Genomic DNA, 22,676 nt, shown 5'->3' with positions numbered 1-22,676 from the left:
AATTATTCATGTATCTTAGTTTCGCCTAGTTCATAATCATGTAGTAGAGAACAAACTTTCTATGACGTGTGATTTATTACCTAGGGCTTCCATTACATTCATAATTTATCATTTAGAAGCTAAATGTCATAACATATTTTCATCAAGATTATTTCATGACTAACTCACTAGACAAGTGTTAGTCCTAGAATTATGTCTCTAGGTAAATAGAATTATGATCTAGGTTAAATAATAAAAGGTAAAAGATAATGTGCAATTTTTACATTACACCACAGTATTATTTATAGTAGAATAATTTTAACCTTAGTTATTGGGAAAGCCTTAGAAATTATTGAAAAAAAAAAGTTACTGTAGCACACATGATTTTTGGGAATCATAAAAATGAAATATTTTACCATTGTTTAATATTAATCAAAGTTCATATAACATGTATTCAGAACACTATTTTAATTATAATAAAAACGACTTGAAATAATAATTATGACTATCTTGTATAAAAACTCACTGTTATTTATATTAAATTCCCCGTACTAATATAGCAATCGCAAACGATCGAAAATGAAATGTTTTACATATCTTTACGTTTCAAGGATTGTGAACATTTTGCATACCTTAAAAGAATTTATGTGTGTATATATGTGTATGTGTAAAAATTCAAATTTTTCAAAAAGTCAATTTTTTTTGAAAATTTCAGAAATCTAATTTTTTAATTTTTCAAGAAATTTTAAAGTTTTTTTTTGGTAAAATTAAATTTTGGTAAGTACCAGCAATTTGCCATAAGGCACGATGCCAATTTTAGTTTACTCTAAAGTTTGATTGTTGCAAATTTATTCATTGAAATATGTATACATACAACTATCCTAATAAAAATTTTTCCCTTCTTCAAAATTCAAAACCCATATATCTATCTAACGCCTACTGTCAGTAAAATAGTTGTCCTAGTAAATCGTTTAAAAAGTTTTCCGATGCGGTCGAACATCGAATATTTTCCATTGTTTCTTCTACCCTTACGTGGCATATGGTTTCATACGGGTGGCGTGAAATGTAGATTCCTTCCGTAGGGGTTTTTCTTCCCCTGTTTTGTTAATAACTAAACACATTGCGGCGTGTTCTGTAGGTACTGTTCGAGCTCGGCACAAATGAAATGAATGGGCAATTTCAATGATTAAAGTCCCATTCGGATATATTTTATATGAAAAGAACGGTAAATATTGGTTAAACCGATACATTTTGTAAGCTTTTTTGATATGGGTTGCTGATATTCGTAATTTAATGGGGTTTGGAATTGAAATACAATTGTAATTTATCCATGTATTCGGGATACCATGATTTTTTTTAGACGTGGTTAAAACAATTATTTCATGTAAACAAAATTTACATACGATTTTTATCTCCAATATCTCGTTTCTTTAATATTCTAAATATTAACTCAACAAATGTAAATTAAAAAAATTACCAATGGTTAAATAAATAAATTTCTCAAATAAAGCAATGGCGATCATAATTACAATTTTTGGAAAAACTTACACCAATCATCGTGGAGGTCGATAGAAACAAATGTAAAACTATGTATCCATGCAAAAAAGAACTCACCTGAAAGAAAAAGACAAAATTAATATATGATGTAAAAAAAATCATAGTTAAAAACACAAAATGAGATAAATAAGTATTAATAGATAATAGATAACATATTGGACTCGTTTAAAATTTTTATAGATAAACTAAGTTATTTATTACTGATGCCTCAAAACAGTATAACTTGTATAAGTTAATTATTAGATAGGTTATTAAATTTTTGCACTCTACGACTATGAAAAAAAATCAATGATTTCTTATTGAATTAAAGATTTGTAATCACCAAACATAAAATTGAACATATTTGATAAATAACTTAAATATGTATTGCAGTGTTAACATTAATGCATCTGATGTAATTTCTTATCACCCTGGGGTAAGAAATGGACAAATGATATATAAATAAATAACAACAAAAAAGGCATTAAATGCCTTTTCTATTATTTTTTGTCACAAATTTAGCTAACCTCATAACTATAATAATCTATAATATTTTATTTTTATTATTCTAATAAAAATTCCCCCATTCCCATCCCAACAAACAATGTCTTTATTCGGCCTCATCAGGAATTTTATAACGATCTCAAGCTCTGAAGAAATTTAAATAGAATAAATAGCGTGATATGAAAAAGTACAGATACTTCTATACAAACATGTACATATTCGAATATGTAATGGGTCCCATTGATCCAGATATCATAACAAGAGGAATTTAATAAATAAACTATACACAAACAAAACCATTCAGTCGTTTAATGGTCTCTCATTAACATCAGAAATAAATGAGGATCATTTTGAACCAGGGATAAGAAATTCCTTCGGGGCAAATGTCGAATCATTTCAACGACGCCGATGGTAAATAATTATTTATATAGTTCAAAGTGCTGTAATAAAGTAAATAAATTTAATTTAACATTGCGAATATAACTGAATCGTAAAATAAATGTTTTTAATTATTTCCATTCATTATTATGTGATGCAGAAGTATTTAAACTTATATAAAAGAGAATTATTACCGTATAAAGATTCCATGAGAATAATCGTATTAATGAATAATGAATAATTAAGTCTCACCAAATGCATTTGCATTTTTATAAAGTACCATAATAAAATTAAAAATAATTATTACTTTGATGATAAAATAAATAAAGAATTCACTCAAATCTGCAAAACTATTTCTATAAAAATGTTGATGTTGTTGAATAAGAATGATATAAAAATGGAGAATATGAAAATCATCATACTCTACCTCTAAAAAGTACGCAATTTTTAAATAATTACCACTTGTTTTGATATACTCTTATTCTACAGTAAATTTGATTCCTTTTCTAAATTTACAACCATCTTACATTCTTCTCAATTACATATTGCTTTAATTAATTTTTACGAATGCGAATAAAAGCTGACCCATTTAATGTTAATTGTTGAGAAGATCATTTAAGAAGAATTCCAGTGGCTCTGATGACTACTTGTAAGTAATTAAGGCGGTTGTAGTTTTTATTAATTGATTTTTTGCAAAAGAGATACTCAAAAATACATAATATAGCTTTTGCTGCCTCACGATCAACTTAAAAATCTTAAGAGAAACATAGTGTGATACCAAGAAATAATATATAAAAATAACAAAAAGTATGAAAAGGATGTTTACAATACTTGTGCTTTTTATTTTTGCTTATAAAAAGCAATAATTGAAATTTTGGAATATTTTCCCAATATAGCAACAATCACAATCATTGCAATCCGCTTTGTTATCTGAATCAACTCTATGTTTAGTAGTTTTGGATTTCAGAACAGAAAAAAAGAAATAAATGTATTTTCAAAATTCAACACAACTAAAGTACCTTCTTGTAAGTTTTTTTCCTAATATGAGAAGGACTACTTACTTTACTTTAAAAGATTTTATAATGGTGTGCGCTCTCTGATATCCTTTGTAGGATTTTTTCAATAACTTTCACGATAAAAAGAAATTAACTAATTTCAAGCTGATAATGTGTTATACGGTTATCAGAAACACAATATAAAAAAAAGATATACGATATGTGTATTAATCAATCTTATATTCTACGAGTGCTCAACATGTCAAAAGAAACTGTGAGCGATATGACTTCGTAACAAATGATACTTTCACATTCCGCGGCTTGTAAGTGTGATAAGTAAAAGAAACGTGAAATGCATACAAATGCGTAAAATGAAACATTTATCATTAAAAAAGACACACACAAGCTAGGAAAAAATATATTTAGAATCGAAGAAAAATTGTAAAAGTTTTGCTCTCAAAAATTCTAAGAACGTCACTACAAATCTGCTGAAATAAAGATGCAAAACTATGGCGAAAATCTTTTATTTCTCTAGTTTATTAATGCTTTTAGGTATTAATAAAACTACAAATAAAATTACATACTACAACTAAATAATATTCATCTAAAATACCCTATTAAATTTAATTGAACATAATCTCTGAAAACCATTCGACATTTGACGTATGGGCCGCCGGCCATTGCTTTATTTAAATTACGCTTCTACAAAAAAATTTAAATAAAAAATGTAAAGTTTCTATGCGATTTTGACATAATATCCCACCTTTTGGATTAGCATGAATTTTTCAAGACTAAGAGTGGCCAAATCGTTCAGCCGTTTTAGAGTTTTAGCATACCGAACATTTTATCGATATATAATGTAATAATATATATCTCCATTTTTATTTATAAGATTATTGTAAATATCATAGAATTAATTAGATATTTTGATGCTGCTATTTGATTGCCAATAAAATATTTTTAAGTGCATTTAGGATATGCATGAAACGACTTCAGAAATTTTATCATAGAGATATTTAAAGAATTTCACACATTTGGAGCAATCACAGTAAAAACTGGTATACAAATAATATTTAAAAAAATTCACAAATATTAAATTGCAATATGGTTATTTTTAATGATAGCTCAAAATGAAAATTATCATCAATGTTGAATCAATTATTATTAAGTGATGACTTCATAGATTTTTGGTGAACTGATAGAATTGTAGATAATTTGTAATATTTTTAGACATATATATTAATCAATTTATAGATATGAAAAAGATTTCCAAAACCAATCATTTTTAAAGCTTCGTGTTTTTCAACAGTTTGATGAATTACTATGCAATTTATACGTTTTCCTAAATATCCATTATTACCATCTGTTAATTTATAGTGTCTAAGACAGTTTAACATTATAATAAATCTTTCTGAGCCATTGTTAATCACTATAATAATTCATAGTCTCATTATATACAGGCGAATAATAAGATGATAAACCCACATTATGCTACCACAATTTATGGAAATGAGACATTTATTCTTAAATGCATGTGACAGACATTTAAAATAAGGCGAAGAGAAAACGTTTAGTAATTTTATTACTTAATATGCTTTTTAAGCCGTTTAATAAATATATGTAAATTAAACAGATTTGGTAATTATAAAGTAATTTCACGTCCAGAAGGAGATAAATTAAAACACAGTTGTCATGGGTTGGGTCACCAATTTGGTATGATTAATTTACCACATAAAAAATAATATAAATTATTAAATTTAGTATGGTAGTCATAATAAATATTGAAAGAGTCGCAATACTTTTGCAATTTTAAAACACAATCAGTTGCAGTGCCAATGAACTAAAGAATGGCTTAAGTATTTAACAACTTGGTATCAATGTAGAAGCAAAAATGAACAGTCTTTCTTCTTATAACAATTGAAATTTTTCAAACAACAAATTATTATCACCATCATGCGTGAACTGGCAATAAAATACCATAAACAATTCTTTGAATCAAGAAAAAGTCTCGAGTTGTTTTTTAAATGGAGATGTAATTAAATAATGGAGAATATTTATGGAAACAACATTTATGGATATAAAAAAAATATTCTTGTAAAAAATGAACTTCCAGGTTGGTGTTACATTTCCTTTATTGATGCTACTTTTGTTTCCATTTACAAATTCCAAGACCTGCATATTCAATTATGATGACTATATATTTACATTATCAATATCTTCAATTGATCTAATAACCCAATTTACAAAAATTAATTCTAAAAAAAAATTATAGAGGCGTTTAAATGGTCTGTGTATATATTTATAAATAATTCATAAAATCATTGATGTGTAATAACCCTCACATGTGGGTATAGGAAGGATCTTAATGTAATTTATGTAATGGGCGAAGGAAAATTTCAATTCAGTTGTCAATAAAAATAAATAGCCCTTATATTCTTTTTATTGATTGTGAGATAAATGATATTGAACTGTATCAGAACTTAGATGGAAGATAGAATTTTTATTAAGGTTTTGGCCTTAACCATAATCATCAATTAGCGCTAAAAATATTTTGATTTAGTAGTAAATTTGTCGTCAACGATTAGTCCAAAAATTCTGTCCAAAATGTTCGAAAGATCATTTCTCAACTGATGACAATTGTGCTGATTACCAATTGACTTCCAATTTTTACCAATTCTGATGCTTCCTGATTCAATTAGAATATTTCTATCTTCAACCTTGGAACCGATAAAGTATAATGCGTCTTGTTTTGATACAAATCGTATATAAAATGATTCATTAATTCTAAAAATAAAATATAGCGACAACTCGTACATATTCATCAAGTGAGGTCTGATAAAGCAAATTGATGCAAATGATATGTACTTAACATGAATGTGAATCATTTTATGAACAAGATAATAATGAACCAGTTCGTCGAATTGGCACAAAGTAGGACTTGTATGTTGACTGTGGTAATCAGAATAAAATGGTAAATGAAATCTGAATAATAATTAAATTAATTTAATTGAGTTGAATCATAGCAGGAAAAATAAAATTGCAACGCCAGTTTACACTACTCAATCGAAACACATTTGATTCACCAAACCAAAATTTGGTGTGTTGTAGGCACAAAAAAATCATTTAAGAGAAGTCAAATGAATTTTGGATTGCTATAAAATTTTAATATTGCTATTTAAGTTAAAGAATCAAGAAAATCTCAGAAGGTATCAAGAGAGCACTAAATTATAATCAGTGCAATCAAATCTTCCAAGTAGTTTAGTATCACTTAAGAGATTAGTTATCATCACTCACAGCAAAGTATCAGTAGAAATTTTCTAGTAATAAAAGCTTATATGAAAAACTTTATTGCATATAAAATCATCATTTATTTTTCCTTAACAAGACTTAGTTAAAAAAAAACAACGTATGTAATAAATTACAACCATTACCATTAGTTGATTACCTACATGCAAGAAGAGGCAATTTATAAGATCAAATATCTTTGCAGAATCCGATATCTTTTTAATAGGTTCAATCAACTTTGAACGGGAGAAATAATTATAGGAATAATAATACTGAGATATCAAATCTTGTATAATAATAGATATTCTTGGAAATGATACAACTGAAACAATTCAGTAAATTTCTGGACCAACTTTTGAGAGCAATTAGGTAATGCCTAATTATTTTACCCGAATTCTTGGAATATATTTCCTACAATCTGCTTATTATCTCAATGATATGTTTATGTTTAATTACTTAGCAGTTCTTTAATTCGTTTAAAAGTTTCACTGACGTAATACATACCACAGACCAGGAAAAATGTATGTAGGTAAAAATAAATTTAAAATCTAGACAAAAAGCAGATGTTCTGATAGAATTTTTCAAGGCAGCTGGAATCTATCTATGATACGCGACTGAGAATATAAAGTGATTTTTATATTTAACACGTGGGGAGAATTTCTGGTGTCGCCAAAAGATTTCTGGAATTTATAGATCGTCGAAAGGAAAGGGAACAAGGGTGCATAAAATGAGCAAATTTTATTATATAAATAGCCAATGAAAAGCAGATGTTCTGATAGAATTTTTCAGGCAGCTGGAATCTATCTATGATACGCAACTGAGAATATAAATGATTTTTATATCTAACACATGGGGAGAATTTCTGGTGTCGCCAAATGATTTCTGGAATTTATAGATCATCATAAAGGACAAGGGTGCATAAAATGAGCAAAGTTATTATATAACATAGCCAATGCAATCAAAATATTATTTTTTTATATTTATTTGAAAAGCGAAACTGTAAGATTCCTATTAACGTGGCTCTTGTAGACTTAACGGTTGGCCTATCTCTTGGAATTTCTAGTGGTGATGATTTTATTTTGCAATACCCAAAAAGAGCTAGTTTCACTTGAAAACTTAATAGTATCTACGTTTCCAAGTGAAAACCGATGTCACTACTGCTTGACATCAGATTGCCCAAGACAAGTATCAAACTTGCATCCTTCTGCTTGATAGAAGCTTACATCTAACCATCAGACCACAAGAAGCCTAAAATAAATATGATATCCACTTCGTGACTCGCGAAATCCCGTATTTATAAATAATCTCATCAACTAATTCCCGATTCTATTCAACTAACAATAGAACAAAACAAACGTCTGCAAAATGACGAGTAAATATTGTGTATTTGTTATTTCTTCGCGTTGTGTTAGGTCAAGAAATTTTTCGTGAACAACTTGACATTGTCTGAGACAGATTTAATGACCGAAATAGACGCCCACGTTTTTAGACGACGACAAAATATTCCAGACATAAAAACTTCACAATAGATTCACATGAATAATGAGTTATAATCCAGATACATAATGAATCAGAAATTTTCTCAGAACGAGCTTGGAATAATATAAAATACACATACATTGGACGAGTTGGTTTGTGATGATTCTTTGATTTGATATACGAGAACATTGGGTTAATGTGATTTTAAAATCAAATTATGGAAATATAACACATTATATAATAAAGCAGTTTGCCAGGTATTAAGTTGGCAAATGAAATTTGACAAGAATATTCTCTAAACATATGCAGGTTGATTAAAAATCGTGACCCTCATGTCCATCATGGTTATAAAAATAGGTAGTTTTTTTAAAACACCAATTGTCACTTTGGTTTTGCAAAAGATACCTTTCTAAAGTAGAGAAGATCGTTCTGGAAAATAATTGTATTGATCATAGACGTAGAAACTTGGTTGCCCCCAGAAAAGCGACTTGGTTAAGGAAAAGGTTTATCACAGCGCTCTGGTAGCTGCTCAAAAAATATAAAAATATATTTTAACCAAAACCAAGAGATTTTTTCCCTGATATCAGGCCCTGTCCTAATTATCCCATCATAAAACCTCTAATTACTACGTCAATCAAATAAAAACACGAATGCATCCAATTCTGGTTTCAATTCGTGATTCATTTCAATCCAAAACAGGAAACGTTTACTTTTATTTTCGAGCGAACCGGGACGAGCAAATTCTCGTTTTTTAAACTGGAATAACAACAGTTTTTGATTTATGGTCAAATTCATAATAACAAGTCGCCATGTAAGGATTTGTTTTCATCCAGCAGCGCAGAACGTTGATGGGTCGTAAAACACGCGCCGTAAATTCGGGTACCGTTATAGATCGCCTCTGAAATATATTGTTTGTCTAAATAAATCGGTTTGAAATTCATTCGGTGAAAATAATTTAATGGGTTTTTGCTTCGTAAAGTTTATTTATCGTAATTCCACCGATGCTCATTATGATCGTGTACTGATTTGTAGACGAAACGCCCTTTGGATATTGACTACATCAATATGCTTATGCTTCCTCATTTTGTGAGATTGTTCACATTTACCAAAAGAATTTTCAGGTCATTATATATACTTATTTTGTTTGACAAAATCTGTCAATTTCAAAATGACTGCCAATGATCAGACATGATAATTAAAAATGATGGGGCCAATTCTTAGGCAAAGTAGACCATAACATAGCGTTGTAGAAGTCAAAAAAATGATAGCATGGTGAGGAGGGAGTTTGAAAAAAATTACGAATAATCACGTGGGGGGGGGGGTGTTGTAAGATATCACATGTTAATATTCTTTATCTAATTTTTTTTATATCCAAACATTTTCCAAAAAAATAAAAAATCTTACAATTTTTTCTCGTAACTAAAAATACACGTGATGTTTGGTGGGGTTGGAGGTTAATTTGGAATATCACCACGTATCACCAAGGCGAAGGGGGGGGTAAAAAAATCCTTAAAGTTTAGATCACCTGATTAATGGAAATCCCCTCCCCTTCTATTTGCATTACCTGCTACATAAAAACAAGGTGTTCATATGTTAGAGAAATTGCAAAACGTTAATTAAGTGCTCACTTAGAGGCTTTCATTTCGCCGACATCATTTTTACAACTGCACTTTCCATGAACACAGCCAACTAATTGCTCAGAATATACGTGGACTTCTAAACATCAATCAAGAGGTTAATTTTTAACCATTATCGATAAAATAAACCGTTATAAACTGATAGAAATGTAGATCGATGCAAGATAAACTGATTTAGCTGATGCATGATTTATTGTAAAAATTAAAGAAATGGTAATTCTGAAAGCTCTTATATAGGAATGCAGTCGATAAGAGATGTTTATATGATTAATTAATATCATTAATTTAATACATGATGATAATATTTCATATAGCTAGGTCTATCCTAGAGAAAATTCCTCGTAAATGATTAAAGCAAAAGCAATTATGGATATATTATAATTTGATCAAATGAATTAATTTTTGCACAAATATGTCGATCAACAATGTTTATTAAAATTAATTAAAATAAAAATTAAAGATGATTAAACAATGTACAGAAGTTTGATTTTGCTACTAAATATACAAAGGAAAAACTAATGGTCAATCTTTTAAAAAATGATGCTCGATTATTAGCATCAAATTAAATTGTTTTATAAAATTATCTAATTACCATTGAAATGATTTCAATTATCCCAATTATCATCTATAAAGAAAGTGTGAAAATAATTACAGTTCATCAATTCTCAAACTATTATAAATCAAAAGTTGTTTGTTTTATTCAAATGAAAAGGTGCAGTTATTATATTGCAGAGTGTAAAAGGTATGAATCGTCTAAGAGAAATGTGTGAAAGTTTCGAGTTTTTCATTTGTAATAATAAAAGAAAAAATTAAACGTTGACCTCATTGCTAAACGCAGCGTTGTAATAAAATTAATGTAAAATAAAGTGTCGGGACAAAGAGCAATGTTTCTCAATGTAAAAGACTCTTGTTTTTAATTAATTTTTGAAATTATATGATAACACTCTCCGAGTCGAAATATTTGCAAAACTGGCATCTAAATTATAAGTGAAATTTTAAACTTAAAGCACACGAATAAAGGACAACTCTATATAGGGTGATTCTATCGCCAAAATTTTCAACTTCGTCGGTTAAAACCCCGAAAATCGCAATTCCACAGCTTAAGTCTTAAAGTACTGTTAACTATAAAAGCAGGTCCTACAAAATCCTTACTTAATGTATGTAAGTAGAATTTATGCTTCATAAGGGAACAAGACAACGATTCTCCTTAATATAATCACATTTTCCTCGTCCTTTTGAAATAATTTGATGTGGGCTAATTTTACTAAGACTTCCAACAGATAATACGGTTATTTCCTTAATGAAGATGCTAAGTGGGCTTCATGCTTTAATTTTATGTCGTATATAATTGGAGATAGAATCGAATGTCAGGTAATTTGAATAATAAATGGGTTGAAGACAAATCTTTGTTGAAATCGAAATAGATTTGTAGAGTATAATTTTAAGAAATGGTTCATTGGAATCATTCACTAACTTGAGTAGTATATTAACGTTTCCATAAATACTTGGTGTCTCAGAATTGGTTGTAATTATCATCAAAAAATATAGAAGAACAAATTATCCCATGATGTTTGAAAACTATGAGCTTTTAAGTAAAACCAAGAGCTTTGATCAAGTTGTAACCATTTTTCGGTCATAAAGTTTCAAAACTAGGAGCTTTTAAGTAAAACCAAGAGCTTTGGTCAAATTGTAACCATTTTTTGGTCATTGTAGTTGATGTTCATTATTATTTTTCATTTAAACTTCAAAACCATAACCCTGACTAACATTTTTAGGACTGCAGCCAAAAACATTGGCAAAATTCCCCCAAGTTTTCTAGAATTAACACTCATATTCAAAATTTTGAAAACCGACTTGAAATGCATAAAAAACTCCTTTGTAAAAAATGTACTTAAGTGCCTAGACAAGTTTCCTTGAAAGTTGATTCTTAAACATGATTGTAAAATGGTACAATCCTTGCTAGTTTTACACTAAAAAAATGAGGAAAAAATTTATCACCATATTTGCTACGCATTTTACTCCACATATCGACTACCCATCTCCGTCATCATTGAGCTCGTATGAAATAAAAATCTGAATGAGTGATATTCTAGAACACCCTGTATATTAATATATACACATTTTATATAATTATTTATGCAAAGCGTTCTTCAACAAGCTGGGCTAAAGCACATAACTAGTTTTCTTCTTTCTGGTCGGTCAAGAAAAAGTGCAGTTCCTCAATAAAATTTTATTCCTAATGTATTTATTTTACGTCGACATAAAACAAATATTAGCATATTCTAAACGAATTTACACATCTGTTTGGACTTTGAGGATTCAGTTTTACGATTCAGCCTCCGGTACTATCCATCAGGTAAAGTTCAGTTCGAAAGTAATAGAACCAGAGAACATTTCGAACGGGCGCGAAAAGTTAATATACCTGCCTCGGAGGCAAATGGAAATGCACAAAAGATAATACAGTTATGTTGTAGAAATAATATATCATTCCCTCTGCAGCTTTTGATAAGAACTGTGTGTTGTTCGGCATATTATATAGATACTGCTAGGCCTGGCACACCTCCAAGGTAATAAAACAAATTTAATATCCAGTTCTTGCTTGGTGCATTTTAAGCAAGAAATAATAAACTTAGGGTTGGAAAATAATTGTAAATTATTTGAGTTATCAATAGAATAGATCAATCAAACAAAATTAAAATCGAACAATGGTTTGCCCCTGGTCCAATGGTAGGAGCTTTGGCATTCCAAGATGTATGTTCCAGATTTGTAATGATTATGGATTAATTTATCAATAGATCAACGAATCTAAAACAAACAAAAAAACTTCATCACTTATCGTCATTAGTAAAAGTTTTGGTCATTCAATAAATATGTTCCAGGTTCAATACCTAAACCAGACAGTCTGATAACAAGAGGTAGTGATATCGCGTTTCACTGGAAACTATAATAGATGGAAATGTGTTTCCAAGTGAAAATAACCCTCTACCGGCATTAGATTAAAAATCACCAGTATCAGAAATAAAATATAATTAGGCCAACCTTTGAATTTCCTTCTAAAAAGCCACGTAGTTAACAAATGTAATCAAAAGCTCAATCATAACACTCCAAGTTCTGATTTCTAATAAATCAAATGAAAACTGACAAAAAAAGCTTAAATCAAATAATATAGCAATACCAAATCAGTAAAGTATTTTGAAGATGTATGAATGACTTGTAGTGTTATTTTCAAACAAATTAAAAATGAAAAATTGTTAAACTATTGCATGTTTAAAAAGCTTAGTTATGTTTCCAAAGCTTTAACAATAATCAATATAATTAAATTTCTGGATCAAAAACAAAACTATTGAATACTTTAAATAAAAAACAATTATTTTTCAATATCATTAATTGCATTCATTGCACCGTGTCGAACAAGTATTTAATTAAAATGAGATCAAAGAAAATAATATGTAATTAAAAATATATTTCATCATGATATTTATATGTTAAAATTATCTGCAATGAAACAGAAACCTAATAAATGTGAAAAATATATAACCAAATATAAAATAAATTTAAATATATGATATACATAAACTGTCCAAAACCATCAAAACTAGTTCTACGACCAATTTCTGATTTTATATCTATATCGACTCAGTAATTATTTTTATTATGTCGTTTATCGCTTTTAAGAAACAACATCAATTATCAATTTGCTTATAAATTACCCTTTTACATTACATCTGGCCGACTGTTCTAAATTTTATAACCTCGTTTTCGTTTTCTTTAGAACCATGACGACTGTTTGTGAAAGAGATATTTTATAATCTTTCATTTCCAAAAAGAAACGCTTTGAACTCGTCTCTAAGAAGAGAACTGGTTTATTTGTCAAAAGCCAGAGTTACCTTTTAAATATTGATATTGATGTAAAAGCTTCTTAGAAGATGATTAATTAATTATTTAGAACTCAATTCTACATTTTAACTGTTTACATTTTAACAGAGCTGGTAGCTATTTTTGGAAAAGGATATTAGAAAATATTTTTGATAATGTAGAATATAATTTACTATTTTAGTACTTGAAAATCCAATATAGATTATATCAAGAATTACAGGATTTCCTGTATTATTACTACTGATCTGGCCTAATTGAATTTTAATTTGTTTTCCCATTTTGACCAGAATAAGTCAGGTTGTCATTAGGCGCGCCTAACACATCATTACTGGGTTACTCATTGATTTAAATATCCTGAAGGCATAAATAATGCAAATATCGAAAGGTAATCGATTTGTAATAGTATGCAGAATGTTGACATATGAAATAGACTCAAATAGTAAATGTTAAAAGTACACATAATTCAACAAAATCAGAAGATGATTAAGGGCACTTGTTATAAATAATTCGTCAAATAAAATTATTGAAATTGATTTTGAAGTTCTGTTCAGCATTTTTGGCAATATGTTCAAAAAGTCTTGCACAAGATCAAGTCAAGTGATCATCGAAAAAAAAAATCAATGAGGGAACTTATTGAGTTACATAAAAAAACGGCTTGGTCGATCATTGTGCAAAACTAATCAACGCAATTATTGAGATTTTAATTTTAATTTTCAAATTTTTCAATTCGATGCAGCCAAATCGGTCAAATATTGGCTTACATGCATACTTTTTCGGTATCAAATGATTCCAAATAACTCGCAATATATTATAAAATTAGTTAGTCGAATTTTTTGACTAAAATATCAAAAGTTATAAAAAAAATTATTTCGAATAATGAATCTTATAGGTGATAAGAACTAATATATGAATAAAATAATATTAAAATTTCTAGTATATCGCTCAGATCATATAAATTAGTTCACAAATTGTATCATCCATCCCAATAAATTAACTCATCCGTTTTTCATCAACCTCTGCACGGCAAAATTGAAAATATCGGTTTGTGAAAGCGTCTGGTTTTCTATACCAGGAAATTGCATTTCCGACTGATGTCATGCACCGCCATAAAAGCAGCAAAAATCTAGTGCAGGCAAAAATTACTTCTGACAAAACGCGAAACACGTTAAAAATCAAGCAGATAGTAAAAAATAAAAAGGCAATACTATTTATATCGGTTACCTAGATAAGATGACACAGAAAAGGGGCAATTGGTAATAAAATTTAGAATTTGTAATATGGATCGAGAAAGTAAACTTGAAAGGGGAAACGTAACAAGGGAAACCTTAAGTTTAGTCTTCTTGAATTTTGATAAAAATTTGCATGGGGATAGAGTTGATAGTCAAACTGAACACATTAAATAATATAGACCTAGGAAAAGCGGTTCAATTATAAAAATTAGTTAAAGGTTTGAAAAATCCAGGAATAGTAAACCTGGGGTTGTCCTTGTAAGCACAAAATCTATTATCATTAATAATTATTCCTCTGCAGTTAAGTAGGATAATTTCAATAGTTCTATATTCTATTCCTCGTTCCAAATAAACTAAAACCCATAATTCTGTTTGTATTCTAATTAATGACCGTGCAAGAACAACGGTCGAGTTACGTGCACGTATTTGATACAGTGTATAATATATCAGTGTTTACTTTTTGTTCTGCCGAAACGATTCTTTAATCGTAAGTCATGTTCATGGTTTATTATGTCTGTTTTTTATATTTTATTTTATTTTTATGACTCATCGTGATTTTATTTCTATTTTAATGTATACGCCTGTTGAACCGGAACGTTTTTAGATCCACACTATGATATAGAACAGAGGTAATGAACTTTGGTAATAAAAGTTCAATTAGTTCTTGAGTTCATGAAATGAAGTTGAAGTTTTCAATAAAAGTTATTAGGTGGTAATAGGTTGAAAGTTCAATAATAGATACTTGAAATATAACGAATGTGCTCAAGGTACAAAAAAACTTTATAATTTGTTTCATTTTAGAATTCTGTCCTCAAGTAAGACATAAGAAGAATTTGTACAAAATTGTGTCAAAGTAATTTAATATTCTTTTAATTTAAAATTTTCTGCACAAAACTTGGTCCACGTTAAAAATGGTATCAAAGTATTCAAATAACTGCCAGATCAGTAGGTAAATAATAAATTAAAAAATAGTAGTGAACAGTAGTTTGTCCACAGTTTTAGGCAGATAAAAAATTCATTTATTCCCTGCTAATTAACATTAGGCGGTTACTATTACAAACTGGTAACATACGTGATTTATCACTTAAAAACATTCTTATTAAATTAAAATTACAAAGTGTTATAAAATGGCATTGATTCGACCGAAATTTAATACAATTTACACTTGAAAACTTATTACTAATCATCAGCATGTGTATTAATTAATAATAGAATGGGTAGTACAAAAATGGGTTAAAGTTATGTTCTGTTTCAGATTCTCCTTTACTGGTGTAGATTATGTTATTTATTATTTTTAATTTTTTATTAAAAGTTACCAACACCTGATACAGACAATAGTCGTTGACCTCATAAACCAAACCAGAGTTGATTATAGATCAAGTTCAATGCCGTAATCAAAACTTGGCGAATACTTTATCGTGTCCAGGACCTGATATCGTGTTTGTTCAGCGATAACATGATTATTTGTATCAGAAATGTTATCGAAATCAGTTAAAAAGAAATGGGAAGATAAGTAATAATTAGGTAATAATTTGAAGAATAATATATGATAAAATTTGTTAGTCATTAAAAAGTAATATTAAAATTCATTTTAAATTTTTAATTAAATACTTGAAGTTTTCAAAATATTCTAATGATACCTAATTTAGTATCAAATATATTACTGTTAGGCTATTAAATAAAAATACTTTATTCATGAATCAACTAATTCTCTATTCGAGGAAAAATATTTTCCTAGAACATGCTTCATCATTTTAAGTGGCTTCGAGTACTGAGAAATTCTTTCAATTTATAGATAAGAAATTATTGTAAGCATATTTTCGAAAAACAATTGCATTTTTGATGAATGATTAATCAGAATTATAATGAAAAATGTAAGATATGAAATCAAATCATCTATAAAGTTCATTATATTAAACAAATAGAACTAGAAGTAAAACTGGGTATTTTAATCATTAGAAGAGATTTTTAAAGATATTTTTTAAATAATTGCAAATTAATATAATGTTAAATAAATAAATTTTGTAAAAAAATATTTTGACTTAAAAATCAATAGATACATAAAAGAAGAATATTTATACTGTCCACAAAAAATTGGGTTCAGATATTTTATCACCACTAAAAACTCCATCCGTAGCTACTATTATTAACTCTTTGAAGTTCTGTTGGAATCTTTTATTTGCAACGCACATTTCGATAGAATCAATGATTGCTTTGCCGTAATATATAATTCCACATCGTAGATTTATAGGACAACATTCCTTTAGAATTATTACTGAAACCGTCCTGCAATGTTTATTGATACCTGACTTGAGTCTGCGAAACCCTATGTGGAGCTTTTAGGTAGGTAAAAGAATGCGCGTTGCCAAACTTACATTCTGGATGGGTTACAAATGATAATTTTATAAATTTTTTAAATTATAATATACTATTTTTAATTATACTGTATATTAAAATAAAAATTATGATTGTCAATACTAAATGAAATTGAAAACTATCTTTGATGCAAGTTTTGGAATATGGAGGAATGTGAAAATTAATAAAGGGTTGACGTTAGATAAAATAACTATTAATTATGATGATTAAAAAGTTAGGTTATATAATAATTCATTAGAAATTTATAAAAAATATTTTAAAATTATTATATTATTAAATATTATATTAATTAATAATATTATTTAATTCATTAATATTATAATATTTTAACATCATGAACAAAAGCAAGAAGATGTGAATAATTATATTTTTTGACGTTTATTATAAAATCCAATTTAAATTTTAAAAGTTCAAATTTTTAGCACAATCCAGAAAAAATCTTTGTCAATTATAGTTTGATTTAACTGTTTGAAATGTAATTCACTATTCAAAAAATATTGAAAACGCATATAAATCAGAAATTCATATCGTTAACGTTTAAAAAAATTGAAAGCAATAAAATTTAAGGGTTAAATTTAAAAGTTCAGTATATATTAGATAAAATATCTGTAAATTATGATGATTAAAATTCTTGATTTGATAATATAATAATTCATTGTAAATGTTTAAGAGATAAAATATGTTAACAATTGACCCAGAAGAACATGCATATAAATTTTTTAATCGTTTATTATAAAATTCAAATAAAATTTTTAATAATTTATCATAAACCAGATAATCATTGAAATTATGCTAGGGGAATACTATGTCTGTCTGTAAAAAAAATATTGAAAATGTCACAATTCCTAGAACAAATTCAGTTTAAATTTTAAAAGCTCAATTTTTTATAAGTTTCTTTGAAAATATAATATTCATTCAACTGTTTACAACGTAATTCTCTAATAAGAAAATTATTAAAAGCACATAGGATTTATGTGTCAACATTTCTAAAATAAGTTCAATTTAAATTTCAAAACCTCAAATTTTTATAAATTAAAGCCAGACAAAAACTTTGAAGATTGTGTATTGATGTGTATTGGTTTAACTGATTACAATGTATATCTCTAGTGAAAAATATATGAAAAACGTATAGGATTTGTGACAAAATTACTAAAAAAAATGAATTTAAATTTTAAATGTTCATATTTTTATAAATTTATCACTTTAAAAATTATGGTATTGGTTTAACTGTTATTATTATTAATATTAAGTACTAAAGTAGGATTCATGAGACCAAATTCTTATTAGAACAAATTCAATTTAAATTTCAAAAGCTCATTTTTATAAATTTATCACAATCCCGATTTTTTTTTTGAAAATTATGGTATTGGTTTAGCTGATTACGACGCAATTCTCTAATAAAAAATATTGAGGATTTATGTGACAAAATTCCTAGAACAGCGTCATATTTCACACTACCACATTCATCCCTGTTAATCCTCTGGCATGCAATAAAGAGGAAGAATTTGTCCGCACGCACATGTATCGACGCAAGAAACCGAAAGAACATTCAAGAGAAGCACATTTGCAAGAAAAAAGTGGCTTGGTATTATAGTCCAGTCATTTGGTCGTTTTGCCGGTACAGTACTCCGGGAATTCTTAAAATTGGTAATCTTATAGATTTCGAGGTGCTCTTTACGAAAATCAACTTTGCCACCTCAAATTTGAACGGCAAGTTGCCGCCATATCGGAAAAATGGCGTCAAAAAACAGCAATTAAACTAGATAAAATTTTCTACAATTCTTCAGAAAACCGTTTTTTTTTGTAAAATTGATAGTTTGAGAGTACGGCCGCCTCAAAGTCTTTGCTGCTCTCGCCGCAGTATCAAATCTCTCCATATATGACAACACTTTGAACTTGACCACATTCTTTCTAATAAATAAATATTTTCAATGTTAAATTAAGAGAATAAGATCTAGAAATAAAATAATTCAAATATTTTTCTGTTTTTTGCTGATTTTTTAACACTTCAATAGCAAAGTAGCTATAAGCAAAATTAAACTAGAGAAAGCTTTCTATAGTTTATTCAATATCTTTTATTTTGTTAAACCAATTATTTTATTTCTAGATCTTATTCTCTTAATTTAACATTGAAAATATTTATTTATTAGAAAGAATGTGGTCAAGTTCAAAGTGCTGTCATATATGGAGAGATTTGATACTACGGCGAGAGCAGCAAAGACTTTGAGGCGGCCGTACTCTCAAACTATCAATTTTACAAAAAACGGTTTTCTGAAGAATTGTAGGAAATTTTATCTAGTTTAATTCGTACATAGATACTTTTATCGTAGAATGAGCCAGAGTGGAGTTATTTTGAAAAAGCTGTTTTTTGACGCCATTTTTCCGATATGGCGGCAACTTGCCGTTCAAATTTGAGGTGGCAAAGTTGATTTTCGTAAAGAGCACCTCGAAATCTATAAGATTAATACCAATTTTCAGAATTCCCGGAGTACTGTACCGGCAATAGCCTTTTTTTGCACCAAATGACTGGACTATTATATCAGCCGAAGAACGAACGAATTTCGAATTGAATTCTCCTCCGAGCAAAGATGGCCGGACCGTTTGGAAGCGCAAGGGAGGCCAACAACCCTGATCGCACCGTCCCTTTCTGTCTCGCAGAAAGCGCGTATTCGGGCACTCTTCATCAGCTACAGAGAGAAGCGCGCGGGGGTGTCGCGAACTATGCCCGTCAACGGGACCGGTTTCGGAAGCCGGTCAAAATATAATACGATTTAGATCAGTGTTTCTCAAAGTGGGGCGCACTTGAAAAGTTTGGTGATTTTATTTTAATGTAGTATAGTATCGGTAAAACATTTCACAAAAAATGCTTTTTAGATTTAGAATAATAAGGTGTCCCGGTTTAGCCGGAACGGTTTTAGTTTTCAACCTTGCTTTCCTGGTGCCGGATTGACTTGACTTTTTTAAAAAATTAGCTTGATTTTGAATTTTTCTCATTACTTTATAATAAAATTGCAACTACCCATTATAATCTGAAAATGATATATGCAATAAACTTCATATAAAACTAACAAAAACATTATGAAAGAGAATGTTGCGGAATGCAACATTGCTTTCGGTTCCAGCAGCCCTTCACTAACTATTTCAAACTTCTATATTCCAATTTACGAAAATTACCAAAAAATTAGCTAAATCAAGTTTCTGACTGCTTTAAGGTCAGTGACAAGACTCGACTTGAAATATGCACAAGAAAAGTGATATTTAATACTAAAGTTAATTGCGAAGGGGTTGGTTGATTTTTTTCTCCGCATCCACCAAATTTTCCTGACCCTAAACCATCTGATTTAAAACCCTTGAATTTAAAAAAAAAACATGCCTGGCGTCAAATTGTGCCAAATTCAATTTTTGCTAATAAAAACCAGAAGTTTTATAACGATGCTTCTTGGAAAATAACAAAAGGTCATCGATCAAAATGGTATACAGAACAAAGTTATTTAATTTCTCGCAAAAATTGTCTTTGATTTTCTAACAAAACCGCACACTTACTTAGTTGCTAACGATAACTACCAATTTCTAGAAAAATATGCGCTCTTACTTAGTTGCCAAAAAGATTTAACAAAAAAAAAATTTGATATAAATCCGTTCTTAGTTAAGAAAATGAAACCAAATGCCCAAATGTAATCATATAAGGTTGTCAAATATCTTCCTTCCGCCTTTTTGTATTATAAACCAAGAGCAAAAAAGCGGAAGGGAGATATTTGACAACCTAATATGTACAAAAATTTGCTATAATTTATTGAAAAAAAGAAAAAGTTTAGTAAGTTACAACCTAATATAGAATCTTTATTTTAGCTTAAGTATTGCGTAAAATAAATTTCGAATAAACAGTAATAAAATTAGTTTGAAATTTCCGTTTGTTGGCTTATTCCGAAATTTTACTTGTGATTTTTAATAACAATTTAATAGCGATTTCATGTTAAAAGTTATCATTCACATTGTTTCAGAAACAAAAAAAAATTGTATGGGGGGGCATGACGTTTTTATAAACCTCAAGGTGGGGCGGGGCCCAAAAAAGGTTGGGAAACACTGATTTAGATACAAATTCGCACTAACCTCGTATTTGATTCCTGCCAAACGCAACCAGGTCTCCACTTTCAAGCAGTACGGCGACATCGATGGCAAAAGAGGAGTTCTGGAGAATTGGTAAAGATACACGGTATCCTTTTCGAAGTTTGTTTTATGCACGAGCACCTTCGGTGGTGCAGGCTCGGTCTTGGAAGCCGGAGCCTCGTCGGCCTTTTCAGATTTCTCTGTGGCCGGGGCTTCTTCTTCAATTTTTTTCTCGGGCAACTCCTCTTTGACATCCTTCTCGGTGACTTGCACGTTGTTTACCACTTCAGTTGCCATTGTAAATATTTAATTAATCCACACACTTGTATATATAATACGTTACGGAAAACCAACGTTAACGCTACTAGAGCACAATGCGAACTGCGTGCCGGTTTTACTGTTTGTAGTATCGTCACGGTCTTTCTGCGCCCGAGCTCTTTCAGCGTACCCTCTCCGTGGCTTCGAATGCGTTCGGGAACCTCCGCTACGATCTCGTTGCCGGGCAACGCAGCCGAGCCGCACCCAAGCCGCGACGGGTTGTTGGGAAAGCGCACTCAACGTAGGCCGACGGCTAGTGATCCTTTTGAATAAGGATAAAAGCTTTTGTACAAGTGATTCTTAGCGTGCTAAGTACGAAAATGATGGTCTGGCAGGTCTCAGTCCTGCACATCTATTTATTTATTTATAACAACATTTTTGTCCAGACATTTAAAAGTGTTACTAGTGGTGCATAGCATCGTGTCTTAAGGCAAATTGCTGGAACTTCCCGTACTGAAAAAAGTTTTTTTTTTAAACCTTTTTTTTAAACCTTATACAGTAGAACCTCGATTAACCGGACTAATTGTTGTCGATAGGCATCCGGATAATCGAAAATCCGGATAATACAAATTATGAAGAATAATGTTTTGTTTATCAAAAATAACAAATGCATACATAGATATCAACAAAAATCGATGTTTATTAGAAAATTAACACTTACATATTTTTTACAATTAGATTACATTATACATATAATATTAATCATGAGGTAAAATATTCAGGTGGTACGTAAAGTATCAATGAAAAAGAAAAGTTGCTTACGAATAATTTGTTGATCGTTTTTGTAAAATATCGCATATAGTGGATGTACCTACACCATACCTATCAGCTAACTTACGGCCTGTTTCGTCTTTTTTAATGATTCGATAATATTTATTTTATCTTAAGGGGATAACACCACCCTTTAAAAATGCATATATGCACGTCAAAACAGAGAATGTATTATTAATGAATATATATAAAACTACTAGTAAAAT

General features: G+C 29.2%; 1 protein-coding gene across 1 annotated transcript; it reads right to left on the bottom strand.

Moving 5' to 3' along the window:
- Positions 1-1,479: 1,479 nt before the first annotated feature.
- On the bottom strand, positions 1,480-21,799 carry LOC113383138 (failed axon connections-like). The gene is made up of 2 exons (XM_026621386.1): positions 21,385-21,799; positions 1,480-1,593 (listed from the first exon to the last, which is right to left on the bottom strand). Exons 1-2 carry the CDS (start codon positions 21,676-21,678, stop codon positions 1,480-1,482), a joined length of 408 nt encoding a protein of 135 aa, XP_026477171.1. The 5' UTR covers positions 21,679-21,799.
- Between the last annotated feature and the right edge of the window lie 877 nt (positions 21,800-22,676).

The sequence above is a fragment of the Ctenocephalides felis genome, unplaced genomic scaffold (assembly GCF_003426905.1).
Source record: "Ctenocephalides felis isolate EL2017-DRISC unplaced genomic scaffold, ASM342690v1 CF-g0.4_SCAFFOLD_03570, whole genome shotgun sequence".
NCBI lineage: Eukaryota > Metazoa > Arthropoda > Insecta > Siphonaptera > Pulicidae > Ctenocephalides > Ctenocephalides felis.
Note: the sequence above shows the minus strand (reverse complement) of the source record. Positions and strands in the feature narration are given on the sequence as shown.